The 24,761-nt window shown below is 48.1% G+C and overlaps 1 protein-coding gene across 2 annotated transcripts in view; it reads right to left on the reverse strand.

The window, feature by feature from the left end:
* Positions 1–1,456: 1,456 nt before the first annotated feature.
* The window catches only part of NECTIN4 (nectin cell adhesion molecule 4), an 87,734-nt gene continuing 64,429 nt past the window's right edge, over positions 1,457–24,761 (reverse strand). For both annotated transcript variants that reach the window (XM_081842461.1, XM_081842462.1), the window contains 8 exons: positions 22,268–22,621; positions 20,415–20,705; positions 19,295–19,415; positions 12,588–12,739; positions 11,721–11,868; positions 10,818–10,896; positions 8,863–9,024; positions 1,457–7,814 (listed from right to left, as the gene is read on the reverse strand). In XM_081842461.1, the coding sequence (XP_081698587.1) occupies positions 7,542–7,814; positions 8,863–9,024; positions 10,818–10,896; positions 11,721–11,868; positions 12,588–12,739; positions 19,295–19,415; positions 20,415–20,705; positions 22,268–22,621 (1,580 nt within the window). In that variant the 3' untranslated portion in view covers positions 1,457–7,541. The remainder of the gene's footprint in view (positions 7,815–8,862; positions 9,025–10,817; positions 10,897–11,720; positions 11,869–12,587; positions 12,740–19,294; positions 19,416–20,414; positions 20,706–22,267; positions 22,622–24,761) is intronic.

Consider the following 24,761-nt stretch of genomic DNA (forward strand, 5'->3'; position numbering starts at 1 on the left):
TGTCTTGTTTGCAGTGACCCGCAAGCCACTCTGAGGGCCTCGTTTGGATGGAGGGTGGGATAAAAATGCTTAAAATATAATGGAATATAAAATAAATAAAATCCAGAGGCTATAATGCCAAACCAGCAGCAATGACATTCTTAACCTGCTCCATGGCACTAAAGTCAGGGCTGACCCCCTGTGAGGCAAGGTGAGGTGTCCGCCTGAGGCAGCAAGTTCCCCAGGGGCAGCAGATCCGGCCTCCAAGAAATGCATCGCCCACTGTTGCTGTTACACTCCCCACTTGTTCCCAATGTAGATCTTTATTTTCTTCATTCCTGATGTAGGTCTTCACTCACTCACTCACTCACTCCTTCTTCCCTGGTAGATTGGGAAGGTGCCATTTTGTGCCGAAATGTCTTGGGCCAGCCTTGCCTAACACTTATCTTCAATGGGACCTTAAGGTTCAGTTAGGCTTCACTGGGGTTGGTACAATTGCAGTCTGCATCTCCTACAAGGAGTAGCGTGCATGGGAAACAGCTTAGCATGTGGGAGAGGGTGCATTTCAGGAACTGCCTTCATTCTGCTGCATTGTATTTCACACATTTGGCCTGATCCAGCAGCCAGGCTTTCCTTACACCCTTATAAATACTTAAGGTATCCATAAGAATAGCCACTTCTTTTGATAAGGAACCAATAGTGGTATTTACACCATATTTTAGCACAGGGGATCCATTCAGTCATGGGCATAGCCGGGCCCTTGATCAAGTAAAACAATAGGAATACTTAATTAACTGACCTAACAAAAGTCCTGCTCCCCCAATCACATTTTGCTCCCTCCCCCAACAAAAACCCTGGCTATGCCCATGCATTCAGCCACCAGAGGCATAGCCTCAAGGCCTGACCTGAAATCTCCAAGTTTGCCTGGCCCCTTCCAGGTAGAAGGTGGAGAGCGAGCAGGAGTGCCTTTAGTGTTTTAAAAATAAAAATAAAATAAGAATAAAATAAGTTTGCAACTTTCAGCCCAGCAGAAGCTGGATGCAAATTATTGCATAGATTGGGGGTGGGGCTGCCCTCCTCCACTCCACTCTCCCAATTAACCTCTGTCTTCAAGACCCAGCCTCTGACATCACCCCTAGGTTTCCATTATGGGCCCTGAAATCTGAGGGTCTGGGATGTTCCTGACCTGGTAGCCCTACACACTGGCAAAGCTTCCCTGTAAATCTGGCCAGTCATTTTTTAATGCAGTTTATGCCAGTGGACATCATTACATCTTGTGGTGGTGAATCCCATAATTATGAGTTGATGCACATTCTTTGGCCTGAAATTGTACTTCTGATCCATTTCCTTGGGTGGTTTACAAATTTTCTAGGATTGGATTATGAGAGAGGAATAGGAAAACTCTCCCTGACCACTTTTGCCAAACCAGGCAAAAATCTGCAAAGATTTACAAATCCATCCAACAACACACAAGTCCTGGGGTGCCAAAGGTGCAATTTATTTACAACAGCAGAAGTGCATGTAAGAGCGCCCCAAAGTCCCTTCCTATACACAGAAAGACACTTGCATAATATTTCTCTATATATATCTATACACACACACACACACACACACACACACACACACACATTAACAGGCATCCATTGCTAGGGATTTTATATACACATTTACAGATTATACAAGGACCTCAAGGGTCCTAGAAGCAGATGACACAGCCTTTTCCTAAAATTCTTTCTTTAAAAAAAAAAGACAATCAAGAAATCATAATAATACATGTAAAAGGATGTAAAAGAGAGTCATATAAATTCACTTTGGAAGCGCCTTATCCTTATGGGTGCAGAATAAATGCATCCTCTTTGGGACTGAGGCAGTGGGCACGAAATTTGGGCACAGCCCCTGCTGGTGGAGAACAATTAAAAGAGGGGTTGGGCCACCTGAATTCCCTGTATTGCTCTGAGGTAGATCAAGATGTCTAGCAACTTGACTGTTTGGAGTTTGACTGCCCATGGTTCACTCAAAACTCTATTCAACTTCAAAGCTCACTGAGCTTGGTGTCCCTGGACATATTGTAGTTTATCAGTTTTGGCCTACCTTGCTGGGGTCCTGTTACAGTTGGTCAGCTGGTTAAAGAAATGGTAGTTCATTTGGACCGCAGTCCTAAACGCACATTACAAAGGAGTAAGCACAGTTAAAACAAAATGCTGTGTTGGTTGGGGCTGGTGGGAGCTGGAGTCGCAAAAGATCTGGAAGTTATCAGGTTGTGGGGAAGGCTGAACTATAGACTTAAACTAGCTTAATAGTCAGTTTTCCCCCAGGAAGTTATAATTCTCTGGTGGTGCAGACACACAACTCTAATATTCCCAGCGTTCAGTCATGAGTGCTATTGCTTATGTACCCTAAAGGACTGGGATCCCAAAAACAGTCCAGTGAGGACTGAGTGTGACCATGGAGAGTTGTTTTTTTTCTTGAGTGGGCGTGCAGAAAACATGGAGGGGAAATAGAATGGAGTAAGGTACAGCTGGGCTGGCTGGCATAGTGAACAGGAGCGCTCACACAGCAACATTTTGGGTTGAATCCAGCGCAAGTCATGCTAAGAGTATACCCACTGAAATTAATGGACATGACTAACATGGGTCCATTAATTTAAATGGACCTACTTTGAGTAGAACTTAGCTGAATACAACCCTTTATTTCCAGTCCCACTTGTAGATCTTCTAAACAGGAAATTCTGAAGGCCCACATCAACCCACAGTTCCTTGGGTTCTCTGCAGGCAGGCATGACGGCTAAAGTGGTATTAAACCTAAGTTTGTGGTGCAGACTTGGTTGCCATTTTAAGTGGCCCAGGCCAGGCCACAAGCAGCTTTTGGAGAAAAACTGGACGGATGGATAGATAGGGAATATATAAATCAAACAGACATATAGATATATACATACATACATACATATGAGAGATGCACATACGGTATAAGGGATCTGGATGTAAATATATCAAGAGATCCCTATTCTATCTTTGTTCTAAAACTTTTGGTAAAGTGTATTTATAGTTATTTGTGCAAGAAAAGCTCCATTTTGGAGTGTGCGAGGAATTCCATACCAAAATTAGCTTCTGCCCCCTTTCCTGGGTTTATGACCTTCCTGTCAAAAAGGATGTTGGATAAACCAAAGCATAATAAAGACTTGTGTCCAGAGACTTCAGGACCAGATGGGTGACAAACCTTTGAGAACCAACATAAATCTCTTGTAAACAAATGCTCTGTTCATCATTTTGTAAAGGAACGGCTTCAGTTAGAGGTCTCTTTGACCACTAGATTAGAGAAAAGTTGCGTAGCCTGGCAGATTTGCAGGCATGTCTTAATTGTGGTGATAATTGCTCTGCGTTATGAAATTCTCTGACTCGGTAACTCTGATGTCAGTTTGTGACTGGATCTTTTAGGGTAGGTTTGTGGCCTCATGGGGAAAAACACCACCACTCTTCTCAGTTTGTATAGTTGCAGTGTCTCAGAGTTTGACGTTTCTGAAACTGCAGGGTTCTTGCCTTAAGAGCCTCCAGGAGATGGAGTAGACTATCAGAAGCGGCTGAATCACATGGGAAGGTAATTCATGGCTTGGGTATAAAACGTTTGCTTTTAGCTGCACTCTCCTGTCCAGGAGGCTCCACTCTGACTCATCATGCCCAGGTAGCTTCCTTCCCAGAACCTACAGGTGCTCTGTTAGATTTCATCCTCTCAAAAACCAGACTCCACCCCTAACCTGCCGTTGAGCTTCTAAACCCCTTCCTCTGCGTCTTGAGGTCTGAGCCTCAGGAGAGCGGTGGCAACCATCCCAGCTTGCTTTCTCATTCCAAGTTAAGAGCTGCCTTCTGGGATATCAAGAATAGCTGCAATAAGACATTACAACACCATACTGACAAAATATTACACTAACACCAGGGGGGTGGGCTTGGCCCAAGAGCCTGCGCCAGACCCCTTAAACTGCATTTTATGGCAAATGTAACTACCATTATTGCTATAAAATGCAGCTGAAGCACTAAAGTGTGGCATGGCTAGGCACTACGGAGGCTTTTGAAGGCAACCGTGCTTGTCATCCAAAGTGTGCTCTTAGTAGATTTGGCCCACGTTATTGCTTCTTGTTCAGCGCAGCTAACACCTTATTTCATTCATATATCCATATTATCCTTCCAACAAACTCGTTAGGTTAGGGCTAAGGGTGACTGGCCCAAGGTCATCTTTTGAGCTTCACAGCTGACTGTTCTGAACTTGGATCTCCCTGGTCCTAGTCCAACACTCTAATCACTATTATTTATTAATTTCATAAAATTTATATGCCACTTGATTGTTTTTAAAAAACCCTCAAAGTGGTTTGCTGCATCACTGACTATATCACTGCATTACTTATTAATTATTATTAATCTTTTCTTTCTTTTGTAGTGAAATAATCCCCAAGACATGCAGAACAGGAAGCAATAAAATACAAAGAGGAAGCTTTTAATGAATGCTGTAGGGGCTCCTTGCCATCCCAGAAGGATCTCAGTGTACTGCATCAGGGGCACATTCCCACCATTTAGTGCTATGATACCACTTTAAACACTCCTGGATTCCCTCCCAAAGGAATTCTGGGAACTGTAGTTTGTGAAGGTCGCTGAGATTTGTTAGGATGTCACTATTGCCCTCTCAGGACTACAGTTCCCAAAGTTCCCTGTGAGGAGGGATTGATTCTTCAAACCAGGGCTTTTTTTCCAGCTGGAACTTACTGGAGCCCAGTTCCTCTCACGTGGGTGCCATTGCTATTACAAGAGAACAAGGTGAGTTCTGGCACCTCTTTTCCTAGAAAAACAGTGCTGGTTAAAACATTCTGGAAATCATGGCTTTGGGGGAGGAATAGGGGTCTCCTAAAAACTCTCAGCACTTTTAATGAACTACAGCTCCCAGAATTCTTTAGGGAAGCTATGAGTATTTGAAGTGGTACCATAGAGCTTTAAATGTATGGTGCGAATGTGGCCTAGGTGTTGTGTTGGAACCTTCATTTTAGTTCGACCTCCCACTAATTGCAAAAAAGCAACATTTCAGCTCACCCAGGGTAAGCCAGAAGCTCCTATGCTAAGACTATGTTTTATGTGATCATTTTTCTTAATGTATGTTTACTCCTGGCACGGGATACGGGGCACCTTCGTGGAACAAAACTTTAGGTATGCAAAGCTACCCTTAGCTGCCATCTGCTTCCGCAGAACTTTTCACAGAGGCGTCACCCAAGACATGGGCATAGCCAAGTGGGGGCAGGGAGTGGAAGCTGCCTAAATCAATAATAATCAATAAAAATACATAGCAAACTGAGGTTCTCCCCACCCCACAAAAATCCTGGCTATGCCCATAACCCAAAGTACCTTGAAATTGTGTTTGCTAACATAAAGCGGCTGGATTCTGACCCAGTATGACCTCCTTGCAGTCTGCAGCGCATGGATGTTGTTCAAAAGCACCAGCAACATATCTCCCCATTTACTAGTGAGTACACAGTCTGGGGGATTTGAGGCTGTCCCCGTTGGGCAAAAACAAAAACCAGAAACAAGAACGAGGTATGCTTTTGCACAGACTGGGAAGAGCTGCGACTGCTGCATTGCATGGGGTTGGACTATATGATCCTTGGGATCCCTTCCAACCCTTCAGTTCTATGGTTCTACATGTTGGAACTGCTTGAGTCAGAAAGGCCAAGGGTTGGTTCCTACAGCCTCACCGCCTAATTAAACTTAGCATGTGTATGACACTCAGAAAAACCTCTCACACATTATTGCGTATCACACCAATCTGGTAAGGTAGAACAGTATTCTTATCCCCACGCTGTAAACAAATGAGTCCAGGGGTTGGTATAGTGATTCAGCATCTGCCTAATGCTCTCTGGTGGCAGCGCTCACAATTTGCATGTGTGAATGGGGCCATCTCAGATCTAGATCTAACTTCTTGTCCTGGCAAGCACAACCCTTTTCCTGAGGAGACACTTCAAACATTTGGCTTGAGTCCTTGTGGGATAATCAGACGCCCAGTGGGGGAACACGGAGAAGCACGTGTGCTTTCATGCGTGTGCAGACATGCACCCCTTGGGGCCAGCTCAGCCATCTGTGACACCTTGTTTGATGGCTTCAGCAGCGGATGATTTTTTTTTGGGGGGGGGGTGAACCAGCCATAAATCTCCACCACGGAAATTTTGTGACACCCCTCGCTCCCCCTGCCCCAAACAAACACACAACAGCTCCAATGCAAAAAAAGGTTTTCAAAGGCACCAGTTGACTTGTTCAGCTGTGACCCCTTGAGAGATGAATAGCCCAGGGGTTATATGCACATGTGAAACGGACTTAAGAGAGGGGATGAGAGAGAGAGAGAATATGATACACTGCACAAAACTTCCAACCTTCTATGACTGCAGATATACAAAGGGCAATGAGACCCACAATCCCCCTTTCCCCCTTCACCACCCAGGATGCAAGAATAAATCCCAAAAAATGTCCTGGCATTTCACTGTTCCCTGTTCCATGGTGCCGGCAAGTCCTGCTGTCTTCCTGCTTCAGAAAGTGTTTTGGTCTGCGTAGCTTGCACGAGTGGCAAGGGGTTTGCCCTAGCGAAAACCGATCTCCAGGTGGTTGCACTGGAAGTGGTGGCACAACCCACCCCAGCGGGACAGGGCTGGCCGGATGTTTCATCTGCCAAACTGGAGCTGTAGCTGCTGGAATCCTTTGCATTCATGTACAAGTTGCATTTTGGATGGGGCTGGGTGAAAAAGCATGTATCTCATATCATCCCTGCAGGAATCATATCAAGGACTGGGGAGGGTGGAATCCTGCCCACGGGCATCTCCCAAGCAGGGAATCTCCCTCGCAGGGCTCCCCTGAGGCCCGCCGGGATTCCTTGTCTCTGTGCCTACATTCAGTCTTTGGGAAGCTAGCCTTTCCCTTTCAAGGTAATAATAATTATTATATAAAATAAAAACAATGATTTTATTGCTTGCCTCGGCAAGGCTTTGGGGAGCTTCTGTCCGTAACCGCAGGGGGCCACAAACGTTCAACTAATAATAATAATATTAATATTAACAACAATAATTAGAGGGGGAGGCACAATAGTTTCACGGTTCTGTCCCTGAGCCAAGATAAATGCGCTGCTGCCTGGTGGCATCCTCAGAATCGCTTGCCCTGTATGTGTAGCCTCAAAACATTTTAAAAAAACACGACACAAAAACGCAGGCCAGGCAATGTCACCGTCCCGCCAAAGTCAGAAAAGAAAAGGGGTGGGGGAAGCTTTCCCAACTTCCAAACCGGCTGTTGATCCACCCCACTGGGAATGAGTTGGTTCCCTCCTCAAGTGGACGGAGCAAGAGAAGACCATGGCCAGGATTCCCGGGGAAGAAGAACGGGGTGGTGAGGCCTGCGGAGATCTCCAAGGGCAGCTGCATGGCGGCCGGGTGGCTCAGAAGGAGGTGACAGCCTCGGCTCCCTCGCCCAAGGGAGGCTCCGGCAGGCCATTGGGAAGTGGGTTCAGTGCTCTGTCGGGTCCTGGGGCTCCGTGGCAGGGGGCAAAGGTCACACCAGGTGTCCCCGGCCATTGATGTAGATGCCGTTGGAGGTGGGCTTCGCCCGGAGGGTGCCGTTCTCTTGGACAAAGTGGGTCATGGCTTGCTTGATGTTTTTCTCGCTGTCCCGCTGCTCCTCTTCCTCCTGCTCCTTCTCCTCTTTCTCCTTCTCCATCTGGTCCTCCTGGACAGGGGTGGGGGGTGGCGGGGGGAGCTCTGTCTGTGTCTCGATCTCCCGCACTGTTGATAAGGTGGAGTAGCTACGTCCTTCGGCCTCCTCGCTCTGAGCAGGAGAGAGAAGCAGGGTGTCAAATATTTCTCCCATACACATACACACTGCTTTTTTTCTGGGGGGACGGAGGGGTACACATACCCCTAAACATTTTGTTAATCTTTGTACTTTTGTCCATTTAGTGTATTCCCCCTCCCTATAAAATGGTGATTTTCTTGAGTCAAAATGAGAGTACCCCAAACATATATATTTTTTAGAAAAAAGCTCTATCATCTATCTATCTATCTATCTATCTATCTATCTATCTATCTATCTATCGCAACAAAGTGGTTCACAACAAAAATACATGACACCAGACAATGAAAACCATATTTAAAAAGTTAAGATTTTTTATCTTTTAATTTGCTTTAATTCTATTGCTGTTTTAACTTTTCAGAAGTCTTAAATGGTTGTTGGCTATTTTTCCTGCTAATAATTTTTTTATTTCTGAATTTATTTCTATTTGTTTTCAATCCAATAAAAGCCGCATTGTAACAATGCCAAATTATAGTACCATTAAAAAATGCCACTCATTCAAAAGACAAATTATACAATATAGGTGCCGCCCCCCATGTGCTGCAATTGATGATTTACTATACTTCAGCGTTCCAAAATCTTATAAATTTCCATTACACTCCAGTCAGAATACCAAAGCCTTAGACCGCAGCTGTAATCATTTTATTGTCGCTGTTGATTTTCCTTAGAGATAACTTTCTTGTTTTGATCTCTTTTTGCAAACCACTTTGAGGATTTTTGCAGTCAAGTGGTGGATAGATTATTTGCAATAAATAATATATAGATCAACCACTGTGGCAAGATGTGCTCTTAACTGCCTGCATAGGCCTGGCAGAATAGAATTGTTTCCAGCAGGTGTATCATGCTTCAGATTGCCAGGGACTGGCTGGGCAAAGAGCAGCGGTGGGAGGCACCAACCAGGGAAGCCCCAGAGGAGGAAGGCTCAGAGCCCGGGGATTGGTGGTGGGACACGGAGGAGAGGTCAAAGGGGGAAGCCTGGGAGGAGGTGCTGGATACTGAAAGGACAACAGAGTTTGGTGCTCACCATGACAGAGCAGAGGCTGGTTTCACGCAGGCTGTCTGCCCGGAAGCTGCCCTGCCGGCTGTCCCGGCAGAGGCTGTCGGCTCGCAGGCTCTCCCGGCAAAGGCTGTCCCCACGGAAGCTGCCCTGCCGGCTCTCTGACCTCAAGGGAAGGTTTTCTTCCAGCTGAAAACAAACGAGGGCATGGGGAAGGGAAGGGATGGTGAAGAGATGGTAACAGGGAAGTGAAACTTGCAGCACTTGTTAAAAGTTGCCCACTCCACAATTAAGCCACCCATCCGTTCTCTCTCTCTAACCTACCACGCAGGGTTGTTGCGAGGTGGAAATGTGTGTGTGTGGGGAGGGGGAATGAAGCCACATCTGCCGCCTCAAGCCCCTTGCAGGCATATAAGGCAGGGTGTAAGAGTCATAAATAAATATTACTGAGCTCTGATTTGGTTCTCAAATCATGCCACCTGTGCTCTGGAGAACCTGGGGACTGACTGTGTGCAAAGCCTGCCAGAGGAAGCCAATGGTTCATCTAGTTCAATATCCTGCACTCGCAGTGGTCAAGCAGACTCCATCCACCATGGGGAACCCGCAAGCAGGATCCGAGCCCAAGCACTCTCCCCTCCTGTGGTTTTCAGCAACTGGTATTCAGAAGCACTACTGTCTCTAGAGACACAGCATAGCCACCATGGCCTGTAGCCACTGATAGGCTTCTCCTCTATGAATCTGCCTCCCTTACGGCCATCCAAAGGGATTCTTTAGCTGCGATTCCTGCATTGCAGGGAGTTGGACTAGATGACCCTTCTCTATGACTCTAAGTTGGTGGCCATCGCTGCCTCCTATGGAAGCGAATTCCATAGTTTAACTAAGCGCTGCGTGAAGAAGTCATTTTTTAAAAAATGTGTCCTGAATCTTCAGTTTCACTGGATGCCCATGAGTTCTGGTGTTATGATGAAAGAGGGAGAAAATCTTTTCTCTCGCCACTTCCTCCATGCCGTGCATGATTTCATAAACTTTTATCGTGTCGCCTCTTCCCCCCGCCCCACCTGTAAGCCCCAAATGCTGGAAGCTTTCTTTGTAGGGGAGCAACAGCTCCATCCCCTGGATCATTCTTGTTGCCCTTTTTCTGAACCTTTCTTGCAACTCTGTAATATCCCTTTTGAGGTGAGGTGAGGCAACCTCAAGCATTTCCCAGGTCAGAGAAGGTGGCTTCAAGTGAGATCTGAGCTCAGCCCTTCTCATATTTAGAAAGGTGGCTTGTGTGCGTGTTTACATTATTCCACTTGCTCCCTCTAGAGGGTGCTGAAGGACTTCAATGGGCTCAGCTCTGCAGCAGAGGAAGAGGTGGGGGGAAAGAGGCTTCAAAGTTCTATCAGCTGCAGGCTTTTCATCACTTACCTTTCCTCTGTTCTTTCCAGGCAACCTCTGTGCTTTAAAGCTTTGTGTCTGAGTGCCTTTTTTTTTTTTTTGCACTGGAGCAAAAACCCTCCCTTTAAAGCTGAATCGGAGCAAACGGAAAACCCAGACTGATGTTTGCCCCAACTGAGCAAAACACTCAGACATGGAGCTCTAAAGTTCAGAGCTGTGTGGGGAAGCCCTGTCATGAGCCATGGATAAATGGGTGCCTCCAAGTTCAGAGGCAGTCAATCTGTGCACACCAGGATGGTGTCTGAGCCTCCCAGAGCCAGAGATGCCCAGATCAAGCAAAGCACTGCTTATTTCCTTCTGCAGTGGAGGTTTTTAAACAAAGGTTGGATAGCTTGTCAGGGATTGCTTATCTGGGATTCCTGCATTCATTGCAAGGGGTTGGGCTAGTTGACCCTTATGTTCCCTTCCAACCCCACAGTTCTATGAAAGGAGAGGGGGTTCTCTATCCCCACCCACTTCCTCTCCATGGAAAAACCCAGCCTGTGCCTTCTTATCCCTCCCCAGCCAATCCACAGGGGCCCCCACACTCTCTTTACCCTCACCTGATTCCGGGTGTCAGTGCTGTGGCTGGAGTGGAGGCGCCGGATGGAGTTCTCCCGGGTCAGGGTCAGCTCTTCTTCGCTGCCGGACACAAGGAGGGGGAAAAGCCAGGTGAGATAGCTATTTCCCCCCTTGCCCTCTGCCTAACAGGAATATCTCACTGTGCGCCAAGGCACCAGACGTGGCACCAGGGGGCATGGTTGCCAGGTCTCTTAGTCTGGTCAGAAGGTTCACTGTTCAAATTAATTTAATGAAGCCCATAACAACTTAGCTCCAGGGTGCCTCAGGGACAGCCTGAATCCAGAGAGCCCAGCTCAGCCCCTGAGATTATCTGCAGAAGTGCTGCTGGTCATACCCTGAGTTGGTGGGGCTCATTTGACAATGACAAGAATCCAAGCCTTTGGTGTAGTTGGCCTGGTCCTATGGGACACTCCGACACTAGAGATTCAGCATGGTGTGATTGCCAGAATGCAACCCCTGTGAAGGTTGTATGATCTCAGGGGTGGGGCAGGCAAGCATGTGGCTGGACCAAAGGGCACTGACAAGCCCCGATGATCAACTGATTGCCAGGGCTTGCACGCCTCTGTACGAGGTCCTTTGCAAACCCTAACCATCAGTTGATTGTCCATACAGGCATCATCGTCATCGTGATGCCAAGTGATTGGCAGGTGGGTGTCCCCATTCACCTGTGAAACTTAGCCCACAGTGGGGGAGGGGGGAGGTAAGGATCCAGCCCACTAGCCAAATCCAGTTCCTTAGTCCGGCTCAAAACGTAACGGGGGGACCAAGGTGATTACGGTTGGCATCAGAGAAGAGGGCTAATAACACCAAAACGATGTCATGTGAAGTGCTAGATGACACTTTGGGTCCCTTCCAATTCTATGGTTCTATCCCCATTTGCTTACTATTTCTCAGTGATGCGTTTGGTCTTCCTCTTGTGGTAACAAGTCATGAGTATGACCACCAGGACCAGCAAGCCAAGCAGCACTACAGAGATGAGTCCTGCCCCAATCATGGAGATGGAGACCACGTCCACCTGCTTGGCCCGGTTGCCTGTTGGGAGAGACAAGAAAAGAGAGGGGAGTAGGCCATGGCAGTGATGCATGTAGTCCACTTTGAGCTTCTCTGCATGGGACTGGAAGAAACCCACAAATCACCCCCTTGCCCAAAGTCCTACAGCACCAGTTCCCCTGAAGGACAGATCTTTAGAGAGTTACAGAAGGAGTGGCTTCCTTACAAAGAGAGGCAAAATTTTCCTATGGCTGCCAAGTGAGAGAGGAGGGAAGGCAAGCCCTTTTATTTCCCCACCACACATGGGGGGGGGGGAAGGACCTAGTCCCCTATCTTCTCCCCTATATCAAATTCTGAGGAAACAAAAAATGTGTGTGTACAGCTAGTGGTGGGCACAGCACTGATTGGCTAGAAATGGGCACGTCACCAACCCTCAACACTGGAGCAGGTTTCTTTTAAGTTGTTTTTTTTAAAAAAATTACTTTTAAAAGAAACATTGAGCGTTTACAGAGGTATGATTCCCAGAGTGGTTTAACAGTCAATCCCTCTTCCCAGGGAATTCTGAGAACTGTAGGTTTTGTTAGGGGAATAGAGGCCTCCTAATTACTCTCAGTACCCTTCACGAACGACAGCTCCCAAAACTGTTTGGGGGAAGCCATGGCGGTTTAAAGCAGTGTGGCCCATGTGGCCTGGGCTGTTGTCTAGCATAGACAAGCCAAATCAGCTCTGCTGCCCGTTTATGAGCTGTCCCAGAATGGTACCTTTTATGCTGATGGTCGTCTCAGCCTCCTTGGTTGCAAAGCCATTGGCCACTTGGCAAACATAGACGCCTCCATCTTCAGAGTTAAGGGGTCTCTGGAAGAGCAGGGTGTCCCCCTTGATTTTGACTCCGCTGGGGAGGGGGTCATTGAGCCTGGGCAGAGAGAGGAGACCAAGTCAGGAAGGGGTGGGGAAAACATCTTTATCTCTATGGACCCAGATTCTTGCTGGGTCTTCTTTTGACACCTAGAGTTTTGCCAGTGCCTTGAACTCAACTGCTCAAGATGTGCAGCACCTGCTAAGTCACAGAGAGGTGCCTATTCATCTCCTCCCAAACAGGCAGTTTCTCTCTCTCTCTCTCTCTCTCTCTCTCTCTCTCTCTCTCTCTCACACTCACACACACACACACACACACACACACACACACACTGCTGCATCATTTGATGAAAGATGACCTGGTCCTGTGTTATCTAGCAGCCAGTATTCAGAAGCATTGCTGCCTCTCTGACTGTGGAGGCAGAGTTGAGCCACTGTGGCTAGGAGTCATTGCTAGCCTGTTCCATGAACTTGTCCAAACTTCTTTCAATTCGTCCAATTTGTCCAAACTTCTTTTAATCCATCCAAGTTGGTGGGCCATTACTGTCTCCCGCGCGAGCCAGTTCCGTGGTTTAACTAGGTGTTGCTTGAAGGACTTTCTGTGATCTGTCCTGAACCATTCATGGGATGTCCTAATTTTTCATTCATTCATTCATTCATTCATTCATTCATTCATTCATTCATTCAATTGCATTTATATCCCAGCCTTTTCTCTAAGCAGCTCGAGGTGGCATATATGGCTCTCCCCCTCCCCATTCATTCCCCACAACAACCCCGTGAGGTTAAGTTAGGCAGAGAGGCCACGACTGGCCCAAGGTCACCCAGTGGACTTCACAGCCAAGTGAAGATTTGAACCCTGGTCTCCCACATTCTAGTCCAACACTCCAACCACCACACCACGTACTCTCTGTACTGTATGTACATTTTCTACTCCAGATTTATTTATCTATTGCATTTCTATACACCCTTCTTCTCCAAGGACCTCAAGGTGATATACATGGCTCTCCCCCTCCTCATTTAATCCCCACAACAACCCTGTGAGGTGGGTTAGGCTGAGAGGCAGCAGCTGGCCCAAGATCACACCCAGTGAGCTTCATGGCTGAGTGGGGATTTGAAGCAGTTTTATGCTGAAAGGGGAAAGGGAAAATGTCTCTTTCTCCACTCCAGGTGTAATTTCCTACACTTCCATCGTGTTGTCTCTTCCTCACCTTTTCTCTTAAAAACATTGCAAGTATGTCCCTATTTTCGGCTGCGGGGTGTCAGAGGGCCTTCGCCAGAGGGAGAGGCACCGCCCCAAAGACGCCTCGCAAGAGGAAAAGAGGAATGGCAAGGGCCAGGAACTCCTGAACCAGATGCTCTCGCCCTTTCTGCCGCTTCCCCGCCTCAGCAACATGTCCAGGCTCGTGAGGGGAGGTGTGGGGCACAAGGGGAGGGGGGGCAGGGAAGAGGAGGGCGGGGTCAGCCATGACATCATGAACAATAGGTGCTGAAATCAAAGGGATCCCTTCCCTTTTCCCACGGGTCTCTTGCATAGCTGAGCTGGGTGCCGGAGCGTGTCCAGACAGCACCCCAAACTCTGCGCAGAGATTCGGCAAAGCGTCTGAGCTGGCGAGCGGAGCCCGGCCGAGGCAACAGTGCCGTGCCCTTCCCAACCCGCACGCACACGCAACAGACACATATGCACATGTGGAGGAAGACATCTGCATGTGGGGAAAGAGTGAGGATATATGTGAACTGCGCATGGGTGCATCAACAGGAGCCTCTTGTCCACACACAAACATGCATTTAACAGTGTTTGCAAAGGGCAAAACTTTTCTCCCTTCCTTTAGCTCCTTCCGCCCCGCCTTTTAAATTTATCGATTTGTTCACATGCAAACATGACAAAAGGAAAGAAAACAAAGAATCAATAGTTTAACCCAGATGTTTTCAACCTTTTTGAGTCCATATGGTTCCCTTCACCAACTGCATTCTTTCTGCGGCACCCCTGTGAGGCTCAGGAGCCCAGTTATGGACAGCTTCACACCGCATTTTGAACACCCTCCCTTGTGAAGTATTCCCTCAGTCTCCTCTCTTCTCTCTTCTCCTTGGGAGTCTTCTCGGCAGCTGCTGCTGCCGCCCCTGGTCTCTCAGACCACCCCCTGACCAGCACCAGAGGCACCATTTGCCTGGGGAGTGGTAGCCAGGGCTGCTGCAACAAACAGCTGTAGAAGCCTTTGGGAGGCAGAAATGTGAGAAGGCATCAGAGGGACAGAGGCCAGTGTTGCTCGTGGCACCCCTATCATTCAAGGCACCCCAGGGTACCACGGTACATGGGCTGAAAACCCCTGGTTTAACCTATAAAGTGTTGCAGTACAAAGACACAGCCCAACCCCAAAGGCATAATAAAGTATTGATTTGATATTCCCTTTACAAATAATAAAGATTTTAAAAAAATAAAAAAGTATTTTCCACCTGTGAGTTCCATCAGTTTTATTGAGAATAAAGGTCCTAGATAGTTTTAAATGCGCCAGACCTTTGCATATACTGATGGCGCCTCAGGGTTTGCGTAAGAAATAAAATCATGCCATATTTAAAAAACAAATGGTCACCAAGGTCTACCCTTTAGATACTTTTACTTTTAATTTTAAAAGGCAATTTTGTCCAGGATACTCCAAATGTGTCCTGGGGGCATGTGCAGATCTCATCTCAGGGCCGCCAGGGCAAGGGACCCACCTTCCAGCCTTCTCTGCCCCAACCTAGTTTACAGCTCATTTCCAGCATTTGTACCAGGATAACTATCCACCCTGCCTTCTCAGTCTTTCTGCAGAAAAGGACAATAGTCGTATCTTGGATCCCAAACACCTTGCAAGTCGAATGTTTTGGGTCCCAAACGCCGCAAACCCGGAAGTGAGTGTTCTGGTTTGCAGACATTCTTTGGAACCTGAATGTCCGACCCGGCTTCCGATTGGCTGCAGGAGCTTCCTGCAGCCAATTGGAAGCCGCGCCTTGGTTCCGAACATTTTGGAAGTCGAACGTACTTCCAAGGTATGACTGTACTGACACTGAGTCCTCTGCCTTTGCAGGCATGCCAGCAGGATGAAATCCTGGCCACTTCCTGGCCGATAAGCAGCCGTGCAGCTCTCTACAGAGGCCATGTTTCCTGCCGAACTACTGCACCTCTAAAAAAGGCAGGCAGACCTCAAAAGAATCTCATTCCTGCCCCCCCCCACCCCAACAACCTGGCCTGTGCAAAGCCTCATCCATCCACCACGCCCACCCACCACCCCTGTGCTGACTTGGCTGGTTTTTTACCGTCTCTCTCTCTCCCCCGCCCCGCCACCTTCGCTCACCACAAAAGGCTACAAGGTGCATCTTGGCCCGGGGCTGCTTCCCCGAAACCCACAGCAAGTCTCAGCCAGTCCCTCGGAGCGCAAAAAAAAAAAAAAAAAAAAGAGCTCGAGAGGCAGGCCGGGATGGCTGAGTGATGAATAAGTGTTTATGGAGGATCAGCCTTCCCTTTGAATGGGATCCGTGGGAGCTCTCTGCGGCAGCCAGCCCAGATCAGGTGCACCACTGGCTGGCTGGCTGGCTGGGAATGGAATGGCCAGGCGGGCAAGTGGCTGCCACCCAGATGCACTGATGCAGCTGCCTTTTGGGGGGCAGGAGGGAAGGATCCCCAGCTTGGGCGCCTGGGGCAAGAGGGGCTGCCAGGAGCAAGCCTCGCCAGCTCTCTGTGGGACGTCAGGAAACGCACCTTGTAGCTGGCACCCAGACGGTGTCAGGCGGGCCAGGCAGGCGTCCAAGGCTGGCGCTGGGAGATGCCAAGCTGCCCCAGACTCCTCTGGTGGTGCAATCCTGGATTTGCATCCCGGGAAAGTGTCACGCGGGTTAGGGATTGCCCCAGGGGCGGGGGCTTGAGGGGTGGGGGCTGGCTCGGCTGCTGCTCCCCCCAACGGGCACAGGCTGCCTCCAGAGGCTCCCAGCACTAGGGCAGGGTTCATTCCACCTGGCTTCAAGCTGAGCCAGGCTGCCTGCAGAGAGGGCACTCTGCCACGGAACTCTTCCCAGCCTGCCATGCCCACTTTGTCCTAGTAGGCCAGGGGTTCTTAAACTCTGTTTTTCTAGGGCATCTGTGAGGAGCTCCTTGGAAGCCTACTGGGGACTGCTTACTGGGAGAAGCTTACTGGTGCAGCTGGGTCATTTTAGAACCTGGCCTTAATGGTCTTGCAAGGCGCCCCCTTTGGGTAGCCAGTTGTAAAGCACCCACTTCCCATTTCTGTACTCTCTCTCCTCTAATTCCTGCTTCTACATTCTTGGTATCTCACAGCAACAAACCAAAACGGTTTGCCAACTCTGGATTTATTTATTTTTCTTTTACTGCTCTGAGCACGTTGCACGCCTGCCTTGAATTCACAGCACCATCATGACCACAGGAACAAAACGGCATTTGCTTCTGCTGCCCTGGTTTTAACCCGGGAATAACAAGCACCATTTTGTTGTAGAAAGGGATAATCAACTGAGAATCTATTACCATGTGCATTCATGGCTGCCTTAAAAAAATACAGAAAGGATTCTATAGCAACCAACATCTGCCCCAGTGGGTCCTGCCTTGCTTCTAGCAGCCCAGGTGCCAATGCCAGGCTTGTTGGCTGTGGCTCCCATAATCTGCCACTCTCTGGGTGATCACCTGGGGACCTTCTGGCTCCAAGACCCAGCTGCACTACTGACTGGGCTCTTTGTTCATGTCAGACAATGCTGAGGCCCCATGAGGCCTAGTAAGGGACAGTGGGAACCAAAGCTGTCAACTTTCCGATTTGAAAATAAGGGATCAGCAGCCTCAAAAATAAGGGATCAGCAGCCTCACCTGTCCCGGGGACAGTCTACGGGATATCTAACAATCCGAGATAGCAACAGGAAGCGGCGCTGGAATAAGGGAATTTCCCGCAAAGAAAGGAAGGTTGACAGCTATGGTGGGAGCAGAATGGACTTGTGAAAAACACACCCAAGAATCACCTGCAATGCACAGGGCTTCTGTAGCACGTGGTGGGTAGGATATAAGAACATTTGAAGAACCCTGCTGGGTTAGGGCCATGCCCTATCTTGTCCAGCATCTGTTCTCAGAGTGGCCAACCAGGTGCGCCAAAGGGATGCCCACAAGCAGGACCCAGGAACAAGAGGCCTCTCCTCTCCTGCAACTGGTATTCAGAAGCATTACCACCTCCGACTGTGGAGGCAGAGTACAGTCTCCATCGTGGTTATAACCTTCTTCTCCATAAATCTGTACAATCTTCTTTTAAAGCCAAGCAAAAACATATATCCAAAAGGCACTTCGGTCTCCATTGGCACTTCATTCCAAAGAAACTGAACCCTGGGTAAGTGCAGGCACCCCTGGAGTCTCTTGCTGTTTGGAGACTGGGGCTGACTGCAACACTCTTCTAAAAGTCAAGGCAGCATCTGTCCTGCAAACTGTTACCAACACCTCAAAACGCTTTTGCCCATTTCCATGACTGAAACGGCAGGCTGACCACAGCATGCCACCTTAAAATTTGTGCATGTACATTGTTGCATGAGTGGGCAAGAGATAAAGACACAGCCACACATTATTCAGAGATAGGGCATCTGCAGAATTCAAATCGATTTTAACAAAGCATCCTCCAAAGAAAAAAACCTGGGACAAGATCAAGACTTGTGATTTATCTGGGATGCAGACTAGACAAACTGGCTCCTACGGCAAGCACGGTTTTCAAAATGTTTCAGCTGGAGAGATGGGCTGTTGATGTTCTTAGACAATTGCATTTATGGATTTTTAATTGCATTTCTTATTCCGAATGCCTAGAGGCTCCAGGGCAGGCGGCATACAAATTCAATAAATGACTACTGCGTAAATTCCTTGAATTAAAAAGTCAGGTATACATTCTTTGATTTTAAAAAACTCCGGACGATTCACATTCCTATCCTACCTTTCCCTCAAGGAGCTGGAGGCATATGCAGCCCATGCATCCTATTCCTCCCCTCCCCCCCCCGCCATTTTATCCTCACAACAACCCTGCGAGACAAGTTAGGGTGAGAGAGTCTGATCGGTCCAAGCTAAACCAGAGAGCCCCGTGACAGATATGAATCTGGCTCTTCAGCCTCCTTGTCTGAAATTCTAATCTCATCACCACGAAAGAGGTGGGGCTGGGGCTGCAGCCCCAGGAGCCCAATGTAGCCCTTGGGACCTCTCTATCTTACCCTCGGAGTTCTCTTTGGGCCATGCCCCTCATTCCAGTTTACTGTTGTTCAGGGTTCCTTCTCTATGCTCTCTCGAGTGCTTTTGCTGGAATGTATGCTCAAGATGTGAAAAATGCCTTTTGCTTAGGCGTGTGTAGGAATGCCTTACTTTTCTAAGGCTGGAATGTAGCCTACTGTAAAAAGGTAAAAGTCATAGCCATTAATCCGCCTGCTTTTGCTTCTGGCCACACCCACTACCTACCTATAGTCACCCCCCACTGGCCACACCCACCCTTGGCCTCTGGCCACACCTACTTTTCTGCCTCTGGCAACTGCCCCATGCTGAATAAACAAACAAAACTCCAGGCCTCTTCCCTGTTTAGAAAGAGGAAGCCATCTCTTGCACCACAGAAAAGCGACTGACCGTGTCCAGTTGTAAGTTGGAGGCGGGTTCCCATCTCCGAGGCACTTCAGAAATGCCCCTTCCTTTCCTGCGACCCAATCTTCCCCCTCTTCGTGGCCCAGGACTGAGGCATCCGACAGATCTGCATGGAGGCAATATGAAGAGAGGTCAAAGTGGCAGAGAGGAGAGAGCAGCTCATGCCCCCTGCACTGTGCATTTTAAAGCAGAATCTCACCACTTTAAACTGCCACGGCTTCCCCCAGAGGATCCTAGAAAGTGTGGCTTATTCAGGGTGCCAAGAGTTCTCAGCAGAGCTCCCCTCAAGGAGGTGCATGCTCAAAGGTCTCAAAGACATCCCACGTGTGTGTGCGGAAGTTGGAATTACTCCCAAGTAAAGATGCTAAAGAATCAGTAAAATGATTCGACAAAATTCGCAAATTGCTGGGTCGAATTCATGAATTGTGCCAAATCACTGTTTGGCCTTAGCTTTGGGCTAGATATCTTGGTTTGACAGTGGTGAGGCATGACAGGCCCAGGTCCAAAGGTGGCTCCTTTGGGCTTTCCTATCTGGCCCTCAGGACGGTTCTCATGCCATGTCCACCTCCCTAGACCCCACCCCTGGCTGGCTTGCACAGCACCCTCCTTGGGTCCTTTTACTTGGTGGGAATGTGCCTCTCAACTGTGATCATGCCTCTTGCTTGCTCAGAGGGGAGAATGGAGGGTGTGTGTGTGTGTGTGTGTGTGTGTGTGTGTGTGTGTACACACAGAGAAAACTGACTTTCTGTGTACAACAGGCCACACACCATACATCTAAATCACACCCACTGCACATAACCTCCCCCAAAGAACTCTGGGAACTGTAGTTTTCCACAGACTCTGGGGAAATATCGCTCAGTTGTGGAAACTACAGTTCCCCACAGCCGTTTGCTTTAAATGCGCCTTAAATGTACGGCCTAAACTTAAGAGCTAACCTTGTGGCTCTGGTTAGTTTTGCCTCCGGCCACAACCGCCAGAAGCACATCGTCCTTGAAAGGTAGGCCCCTGAAGGGATGTGAGTGACCCTTGTGCCCAGAAAGTCCCCATACCACCCCTTCTGTGCGGCGATGGTTCGACCCACCCCAGAGGGCCGGCAGATACCCACATGCCACGTTGAGGGTGTGCGTGATCCTCTTCTTGTGCTGCAGCCCCGGGTGGGAGACGATGCAGGTGAGGGCCTTGCCGTGCATGCTCCGCCCGGGCACCACATAGAACTCGCTGGTGACAGAGGCTGAGCGGGGGTGCGACGACACACGGCTGCTGTCCGTGCCGCGCACTTCCGTCTCCCAGGTCACCGTGGGCACGGGGTTCCCTTCTGCAGTGCAGGAGGCAGCCAGAGTCCGGCCCTGCCCTTCCTCCAGCGGGGGGCCAAGGTTCAAGGTGGGCAACGGGGGAACTGCAGCCAAAGGAAGAGGAAAATGCGGCTAAATATCTGGAAGAACTTTCCGAGGGCAAAGAGCAGTTAAGACAGTGGAATGGCTCCGAGACCAGAGAGAAGAAGATTGGAATAAGTTCAAGGAATATTTGAAAAAATATGTTAATATTTAAATCTTAGAATAGCTTTGGAAGTGGATTTAGGCTGTAGGGTTAGAAGTAGAAGATAGTGTATTTTAAAATGGCATTATTTGCAAGTGAGAAAATGTGAAGATTTTTATGGTTAAAGTAAGTGTGATTAAAAAATGGTTAGAAATTATATATGTAAACTGCTAAAGATGAGGTAAAATGAATATCAGATAGGGGGGACTTGGGGAAGCCCACCTAACAATGTTTAGAAAAAATAAGGTTAAGACAAGAATCTATTTATATTGTTTGTTTTCCTGTTTGTGTTGTTTATTTGTGTTATAAAATGAATAAAAACTTTGGGGGGGGGGGAGATAGTGGAATGGCCGCCCTCGGAGGGTGGAGGGCTCTCCTTTGCTGGAGGCCTCTTGCCAGTGATTCTTTAGTTGTGATTCCTGCAAAGCGGGGGAGTGTGTGTGTGTGGTGGATTGCACTAGATCACCCCTTGGGGATCCCTTCCAACTCTACGAATCTATGATTTTATGAAAAAAGACCCCCACAGTGGTTTAACAGCCATAGTGGGTAACAGATTTAGTGTGAACATTCCCAGAAACTTGGCAAAGGAACTGGTTCCCAACTGTCAGATTACACCAGGATGAAGTGTGTGCTGGTGTGTGTATGTGTGTGGTTGTGTACACTTTGATTCTCAGACTTCAGGCTGCAAGCAGAGGTTGGGGTATATGAGTACTTCTCCATGCAAAGACATACAGTGGAACCTCGGTTGTCGAACGTCATCCGTTCCGGAAGACCATTCAACTTACGAAACATTCAACAACCAAGGATCAAAGGGCTGCCAGTAAGTTCAATGGAGAAAAAAGGAAAAAAAACTCCCCGGAAGCCGTTCGACTCCCGAAAAATGTTCAAAAACGGAAGCATTCACTTTTGGGTTGTTGGCATTCGGGTTCCGAATTGTTCGGTTTCCGAAGCGTTTGACAACCGATGTTCCACTGTATATGCATTTTGTGTCATTTCGCTTTTAATTTATATCCCCCATTTCTGCACTGCTATACCCAAGGCAGTTTGCTCGATGGTAGAAAGCACAAAATATGCAACAAGGGTTGCACATCTCATAAACAACCCAATTCAAGGCAAATAAGTCACGATAAAAATATGACTTTAAAATAAGCAAATTCTATCAGATAAAATAATATCCAATAATCCAATATATGCATTTTAAAAAATAATAATCCCTGAAGATAAAAAACAACAACACTAGCATGTCAGGAAGATTAATTTAAGAGCATTTTCCCTGATAAGCTAGCTTTGTATGTGCAGGGATTGGTTTTAACTGCACAGCATTCAGTTCTGCGGACCCTCACCTGAAGCCAGCCCAGACAGAGATCTATCACCCAAGTCAGACCCAGGGCTCATTTTGAGGGTTCATTAAGAGGTCCTTACCTAGGATCTTGAGGGTCAGGCTGGACTCAAAACTGCCCCCAGGGAAGGTAATGAGGTGGCACTCATATGCCCCCTCGTCGGCCTGCACTGCGTTCTTCAGCAGGATGGAGCCGTCTTCTAGGGATCCTACGGACTGTCGCAGCACTCGCCCTGAATAGGCATTCTGCACGTAGGTCCCGTGTTGCCAGTTCAGCACCGCCAACTCCTGGGCTGTCCCGTCCTCCCTCCGCTTCATCCACGTGATCTGAACCACCCTCTCACCCTCTGAGGCCTGGTAGGAACAGGGGAGGACCACATCTTTGCCAAGCACTGCAGTGATGCTGTTCTGGGATGCCAGGATTTTTGCCAGCACACCTGAGGAGACAGGGAAGGGTTAAGTGACAACACTCAAGCTCATCTGTGTGTAGGTGGGATGGAAATAATAATAATAATAATAATAATAATAATAATAATAATAATAATAATAATTCCACTTTTTCACTGGACCGGGACTCAAGGCAGCTTATGCTAACAACAACAACAACAATTTGTATACTGCCCTATACTCACAGGTATAGGAATAAAAAACAAAAAAGGATAAAAAAACAAAAAGCTAAACTCATATGAAACATAATCATTAGAAAAAATATTTACACCATAATAGAATTCAAACAATACCCCAAAAAAGTCTATTAAGGGCTCATCCTCACTTGAATCTGCTTGCCCCATTTTTTCTACGCATGATTCCAAGAGGTTTCCCACTTCCTCCAGGGAAACCAGCTGTTTACCACTGAATCCTAAGGAACATCAGTCAGGTTCCCTGCAGATTGACACTTGTCCCAATTCAGCAGTAAACAACGGGTCTTTCTCAGAGAAAGTGGAGAGGGCAAAAGAAAAACTGCTCAGACCAGTGCCTGGAAAGCATGTGGGAAACAGAATAAAATGTGGCCCAAACAGAAGAGCCCTGAAATAGAGATGATAAACACATCACTAATCTGGGCAATGTCAGTGCTACCCAAGGTCCAAGCATTCCAGGACAATTCAGCAGAATGTTGAGCAAAACAACAGCAGAGCGGAGAAAATCCTGGGCGTGATGCTGAAGCCTCAAAGTCTGCAGCCTTTAAAAGTACAGTGGTACCTTGGTTGTTGAATGGCTTCGCTCCCGAACACCACAAACACAGATTGTTTTTTGGAAGCTGAACATCCAACGTGGCTTCTGATTGGGTGCAGGAAGCTCCTGCAGCCAATCGGAAGCCACGTCTTGGTTTTCAAACAGTTTTGGGAGTCCAAATGGGCTCCTGGAACGGATTAAGTTCAACAACCAAGGCTAACCTCGGGTTAAGAACTTAATTCGTTCTGGAGGTCCGTTCTTAACCCGAAACTGTTCTTAACCTGAAGCACCACTATAGCTAATGGGGCCTCCTGCTGCTGCCATGCCGCCGGAGAACAATTTCTGTTCTCATCCTGAAGCAAAATAGTACCCGGGGTACTATTTCTGGGTTAGCGGGGTCTGTAACCTGAAGTGTCTGTAACCTGAGGTACCACTGTATCTAGCTCACTCTCTCTCTATTCCTCTCTCCCCACCTTGCCCTGCTGCATCCTCTTAACAGCCATCCTGAAGAAGAGCTCTGGAGGACACAAAAGCTCGCTCGCTTGTCACTTTGCATGAGGTTTTGGTTGCTGCTGCTGCTGCTGCTGCTGCTGCTGTTGTTGTTGTTGTTACAGTGGTACCTTGGTTTACGAACTTAATCCGTTCCGGAAGTCCATTCTTAAACCCAAGGCGTGCTTTCCCATAGCAGTGGGGGAGTCAATTTACAAATGGAACACACTCACTCGGAAGCAAAACATGTTCTTATTCCAAGGCAAAGTTCACAAACCAAAACACTCGGGTTTGCAGCATTCTTAATCCAAGTTGTTCATAAACTAAGCTGTTCTTAAACCAAGGTACCACTGTATGATTATTTGCCTTTATATTCCACTTTTTTCTCTGTGGCGCTTACACGGTTCTCTATCCCCCCACCCCCATGCTCAATCTCCACCACAACAACCCTGTGAGGTAGGTGAGAGCGAGAGGCAGGGACTGGCCCCTGAGGTCACCTCATGGCAGTCGGGTGAGGACAGTCCTACAGTGTGGCTTGTGGGTGGGCTTACATTTATTTCTTTGCCATTAACTTATTTCTTTGTCGCTAACTGGTGACCTTTTAACATGGCATTTTAACAAAACACAAAAAAGCAGGAACCAGAAAGGACCCTCGCTGCATTTGAAGGAGACCTTGTGCATCTGGCTGCATTTTTATGGCATGTTAGAAAAAGGGCCTCTCTGCCCCCCTCCCTCTCTCCACCCCCCCCCAGCTCCCACCCCACCTCAAGCCCTTCTGCCCCTGCAGCAGAGGTGTCCTCCTTGCCTGGCCTCCCGTGGATCCTTTCCAGAGCCGGAACCACCGGCTGCAGAAGGCTCCTCCTGCCTCCAGGGAAGCGGACAGGCCAGAGAGTCCAGGTAAACCTGCCTGCACAG

The sequence above is a fragment of the Podarcis erhardii genome (genome assembly GCF_964252035.2).
Source record: "Podarcis erhardii genome assembly, chromosome: 15".
Classification (NCBI taxonomy): Eukaryota; Metazoa; Chordata; class Lepidosauria; order Squamata; family Lacertidae; genus Podarcis; species Podarcis erhardii.